Raw genomic sequence first — 5,642 nt, forward strand, 5'->3', positions numbered from 1 at the left:
TTCCAGACAGCTGGGCTGGCAGTATATCCTTTTGTTACAGTTCTAAACATCTAAGCCAAGCAAAATGAGAGTTCTGAACTTCAGGAAGGCAGACAGTGCCTTAGCACAGGGCTAGCAGGATACATGAAAATAATGAAGAAGGGCAGCATTGATAGATAAAGACTGCCATTAGTAAAGCAACAAGCCGATTTTGTAAAACAAATCTGCAAATCAAAATGGAGAAAAGTAATGTTGTACTTAGCTGAGATGGCATTAAAGGGCATAAAAATGCAAATCATTTAAGACATATAAGGAAAAAAGAGGAGTGTGAAGGTGGATAAGAACACCAGTCAAAGCAGAAAGAAGTAGAAATACGAAGATATAACATGAGGAGAAAAAAATCAGTACAAACAAGAAGGGAATTATGTGGCTAGACAAGTGAGCAAGGAAAGACTAAATGGACAGCATACCTCTTAACCTCTTAGTGTAAGAAATCTGGAACAAACTAAAATAATGGGGGAACAGAGGTCCAAAAATAGGGATAAATTCTAAATATTGCTGTTATAAACTTAGAAAGTTGCTAGAATTACATTGTTTGTGTTAGCATGTATTTTCTGAAGGATATGAAGTCTGAAACTCAATTGTATGTCACTATTTAGTTACTTCAGTTCTTAGTGGTTACTAGAAAACCACACATTTTATGAAGAGCTGAATAAAAATACAAGACAAAAAAAATGGACATTCTGCAATAATCTGGATAGTTGAGAGGTGTGAGGGTCAGTGATGCTTAATAAAATGTATGTAGATTTGGCAGAAAAGGATGATGAAAACATAAGATTAAATGAATATGTCTGCTAGGTATTGGCTTTGTTGGCCTGAAATTGTCCATGGACATTCAGAATTGCCATTTAGTTGAAACACCTGGTATCCTTAAATGGTAATTTGCATATATCCCATGTTGCCTCCGTTACAAGAAGTTTAAGTTATCACACAGTGGAAAGTCTAGCTTTGCTAGACTTTTCTTTTTGTGTTTTTTTAACCAATTGGTGTTCTTGTGTGGCCTTTTTACTGTTTGATTTACTTTGTTAGTTGGGATATTTTGTAATGTTTATGGATATCAGTTGGTTATGACAACCCTGCATTTTCTAAAGTCAATCATTCCTCTTATTCTGTTCTGATGATACCATAAGAAGGCAGAAACATACATGTCCACAGCTAGAGGATTTGGCTTTATTGGCTTGAAATTGTCCATAAATAGACTTAAAAGAAAATGTCATGGACATTCAGAATTGCCATTAAGCTGAAACAGCTGGTATCCTTAAAGGGTAATTTACATATATCCCATGTTGCCTCTGATACAAAAGGTTTAACGTATCACACAGTGGAAAGTCTAGCTTTGCCAGATTTTTCTTTTTGTGTTTTTTAGCTAAAAGAAGATAAGGGAAATGGTTCGAAGTCAGTCAGTAGAAGTACTAGTATCCTCACTATTGGCCTAAGGAGATGATTGTAAGACAATTACAGTTCTGAGTAGAGGATTGAGTGACACCTGATGAATTAATGGTGTTTGGTTTCAGTTAACATTCACTTTCTCTTATATACATTGATGTACAGTTTTACAGCCTTTAGCCAAGCTGTGAATTATGGAAGTTAAGATTCCATTTTGTAGTTATCAGAGTCGATGGTCATGACAGCTTGGATAAAGGTCTTCATCAGTAGAGTGAGAGCTAGGCACTTGGAGCAAAAATGTAACAAGTGTATTATGAAACTGATAACCTAAAAACTTTGTTTACCTAAGGAAAACCCTAATTTCTGGTGTCCTACATTTTAAAGTATCCTATATATATATTTTATATTATAATCTACATGTGCCTGTATGTCATCCATACCTCTCAAATGTACAGATTTTCGCAGACTGGCCAGATTTTTGCCTCGTATTTTTGGTCTGTTTTTTCATAAAATTGTGTTTTTTTCTGGCAAATTAGTGACAAATCATTAAAGACCTAAGTTAGAAAATAATGACAGACATTTTAGTGTCAGACTTCATACCCTTCAGAAAATTCATGCTAATGCAAAACCTATTATTCTATCAATTTTTTAAGTTTGGAAGAGCAATATTTTTAAAAAAATTCCCTATTTTTGGGCCTTTGTCCCGCTTTTATTAATTGCTTTGTCCAGATTTCTTGCTCCAAGAGGTTGAGAGGTATGATGTTCCCTTGTATAATGCACACTATTTTGCTTCAAGTTTATCTGTTATGTAACTGCACACTTATGTGTATACTGCACTGAGGCCCACCTTGTGGCTGAAAAACGTCAGGTGCCAACACTCTCACCCTGTTAAATTAATAAAGTGCAGTGGTGACACCTTCAATATTGTTTGAGGTCCACACTGACTTTATAAAATGTAAATCAGATTATTTAAAATTGCTTTGGAGTAATGAAAAAATTAAGATGTGGTTTATTTGCAGATCATCTAAGGTATTGTAACTACTGGATGAATTAGACAGAAATTGTCTGGAACTCAGAGCCACCTTCTCTGAATGGTTTATTTACTGTGTTTGTCTCCCTCGCTTTATTTGCTGAATATTGATAAACACTGAGTTGCACATTGTAAATGACACTGGTTGTAGCTAGAAATGTACATTTTGTAATTAAATATTTTTTTAATGTACTCGGCTCTCAGAATATGCACTTTGGAAAGGGGCACCTTATTTGCAATTGCTGCCAATTGTAACCATAAAAGACTATTTTAGATGTACGTTTTTCCTCAAGAAAGCGTGGTGTATATAGCCCTGAACAGCATTAAATAGTTTAGACAGTTGTAAACATTATGTGTAATTTGAACTATAAAGTTTCCGAGATGCTCAGAAAAAAATGTACTCAGTTGAGTACAGTGAATATGCCTAGCTACACTCTACTTTCATCTCGTACAACTTTCCACTTTGTAGACATAGACGGAGTACAGACTGCAGAGGTGAAGAGATACAAAATCAGCTCTCTCTTGTGGCTAGGATTGCCACCTTTTCAAATGGCTAAAGTGGGACATTTTTGGTACAAACATCAGATTTTACAGGTCGACACATACTCACAGTCAGTACAAAGGTTAGAACTTAAATGTTTTGCCTAAATAAAAGCTTATTATTGTTGCATTTTAGTTGCTTATTCTGTTTCTTATAACATTTAGGTATTTTAGATACAGAATAACTGTTTTATGCAACTATTACATAAAATATAGGACATAATTTTGTCCTAAAATCTCAGGACATTTGCCATTTTTACAATTTTTTTGTCAGTACACAATTGCCCAAATAGGGACTGTCCCTGGCAATGTGAGACAGGTGGTAACCCTACCTGTGGCTGGACATTTCATTCTGTTAAATTGCTCAGCTCCAGGTGCAATCATAACACCAAGAGAAGTGCCGCATAAACATTTTCTCAAAAATGGAAGTACTTTCATGTGATCAAGTTGAAATGCTTAGGTGCAAACTTAAGTAACTTTGGATGATATATAAGAGCCTTAATTAAGACTGGATTGTTTGCGGCCGCTTAGACACTGCTGGTCTAAACAGGCGATCTGCAGAGAGGCGTGAGCGGGGCAGTGCTAGTCCTTTTAATAGGGTTGCAAGTCAAGGGAGGACATCATCAGTTGTCCATACATCCTGCATTTCTTCGGTTAATAAAGAAAAGTGCATAGCTAGTTTCATGCTTATACTTTGTAAGAAAGCAAACACAAGCTGAGAATGGTAGCTTTCAATCACTGTTATTTTACATTGCGAGTGTCTCATTAAGTTACCTCTGTGGCTTTCTCAGATTTATTACATCCATCCCTGCTAGCCTATTAGCCTCCGATTAGGCGCGCGGGGGTGTGTGTGTGTGTGTGTGTGTGTGTGTGTGTGTGTGGGGTGATAGGAGATCTTCGCTGGGTTCATCCTGCAGCTAGTTGCGCAGTACCTTCTCCTTTAAAAGGGGGGTGGGGGAGCGATGCGCTGCTGCTGCTGCGTCCCTGCCTGCTGCCACTGAGGGAAGTAGCAGTCAGTCCTCCTTAATAAGCTGGATTTATGCACCTTAATGACTGAAAGAGAAACACACCGAGACGAAGCCGGGAGATACTCGAAATATGTGATGTACAGCAAAGCACAAGTATCTGCAAAACGCACGGAGGCCGTCACCCTAGAGAGGCACCCAAGGATATTGTGCACCCCTAACAATCGGGGGTACAAAGGATTAATCCCAGATTCCTGTATATCCTGAAGGGGAAACCATCGTCATTTGTTCCCACTGCTAGCTTGAAAGCAAGCTTAATAAAGTCGGATCGGTCCTCTGCACTTCCCGAAAATGGACCACCTCTTATTACCTACTGCACCTCATTGACAGGTGGCGCTTAGCGGAAAAAGTCTGCATTGGCCAGCATTGTTAGTGAGTACAGGGCCGGCGGAACAGCCAAAGCCAAGACAAGAAGGAAGTCAGCAGCGCATTGCTGGTCCCACAGAGCTGGGTTGCATAGCTTCCTCTGATAAGGACCGCAGTCATGTGGACAAGTGGTCGCCTGCTAATGCCAACCAGTAGTCAACTCCTGCCACTTGCGCTGCACACCGATGGAGCTGACTTGTTTGTCATTTTTGAGCAGGTCGTTTGGGATTTGATTGCCTGCTTTGCCTCCTTGTTCTAGTAGGTGGAGCCGTTTGCAGCAAACCCTCCCTATGAGTGGGGCGTTTTTGACAGCATCTCAACCTCGCCGGCACCTACAATACTTTTCTGCGTCTGCTTCCCAGCCATTTCTGAATATACTTTTATCATCGGACCATCTGAGATGAATCTTGAGGAGGAGACCGACTTAGGCGAATAAGGTCCTTGAAACCTCCAGAATCCAGAACAACTGCTGCTCATCTCTTTCTTTGGAAGGCTTTCTGGGTTCTTTTAAGAGTGGAGGATTTTCAAACCTAGTTACATGCATGTCCAGTGGGGGAAGGTTTAATTTTGATGATGGGGGCTCCTACTGCGGAGGATGGGCGGAAGGCAAGGCTCATGGTCATGGCATTTGTACTGGCCCGAAGGGGCAAGGCGAGTATGCGGGCTCATGGAGTCACGGTTTCGAGGTTCTGGGTGTGTATACCTGGCCTAGTGGCAACACCTACCAAGGCACCTGGTCACAAGGGAAAAGGCATGGCATTGGAGTCGAAACAAAAGGGAAATGGGTCTACAAGGGAGAGTGGACTAATGGATATAAAGGGCGCTATGGAGTTCGGGAGAGTTGTGGAAACGGGGCAAAGTACGAGGGTACTTGGACCAACGGACTGCAGGATGGCTATGGGACCGAGACTTACTCCGACGGAGGTAAGTAGCACGGGCAGGTAGGAAACTAGTGATGGCGTCTGGGTGCCAGTGCCAGCTCTCTTCTGCCTTATCAGTCAACCCTGTGCACTTCTTGGCTAGTACCAAGTCTCACCTCCGAAATTACAGTTAGGTGAAATATGCAACGGAGGCAACTAATAAGTTTCTCTAGGGCTGCAGAAGTTAAGCTCTTCATGGATACAGATACGATGTGTTCTGAGAAATGCTGAAGCCTGGTTAATACTGAATGTTCAGCTGTTGACAAACTGCTAACAGTGAATATATTTGTAAATGATGAAAGTAGTATTGTGGTTCTTGCCTAGATTGTAGTGGAC

The 5,642-nt window shown here is 40.3% G+C and overlaps 1 protein-coding gene across 1 annotated transcript; it reads left to right on the top strand.

Annotated features, from left to right (window-relative positions):
* Positions 1-4,037: 4,037 nt before the first annotated feature.
* On the top strand, positions 4,038-5,318 carry JPH3 (junctophilin 3). The gene has a single exon (XM_044079554.1). It carries the CDS (start codon positions 4,929-4,931, stop codon positions 5,316-5,318), a length of 390 nt encoding a protein of 129 aa, XP_043935489.1. The 5' UTR covers positions 4,038-4,928.
* The last annotated feature ends 324 nt before the right edge of the window (positions 5,319-5,642 follow it).

The sequence above is a fragment of the Protopterus annectens genome, chromosome 8.part0, assembly GCF_019279795.1.
Source record: "Protopterus annectens isolate FY-2018-M chromosome 8.part0, PAN1.0, whole genome shotgun sequence".
Lineage (NCBI taxonomy): Eukaryota > Metazoa > Chordata > Ceratodontiformes > Protopteridae > Protopterus > Protopterus annectens.

Bases quoted from the DNA above. Each gene is read 5' to 3' on its own strand.
- JPH3 (XM_044079554.1), top strand. From the start codon at position 4,929: ATGTCCAGTGGGGGAAGGTTTAATTTTGATGATGGGGGCTCCTACTGC.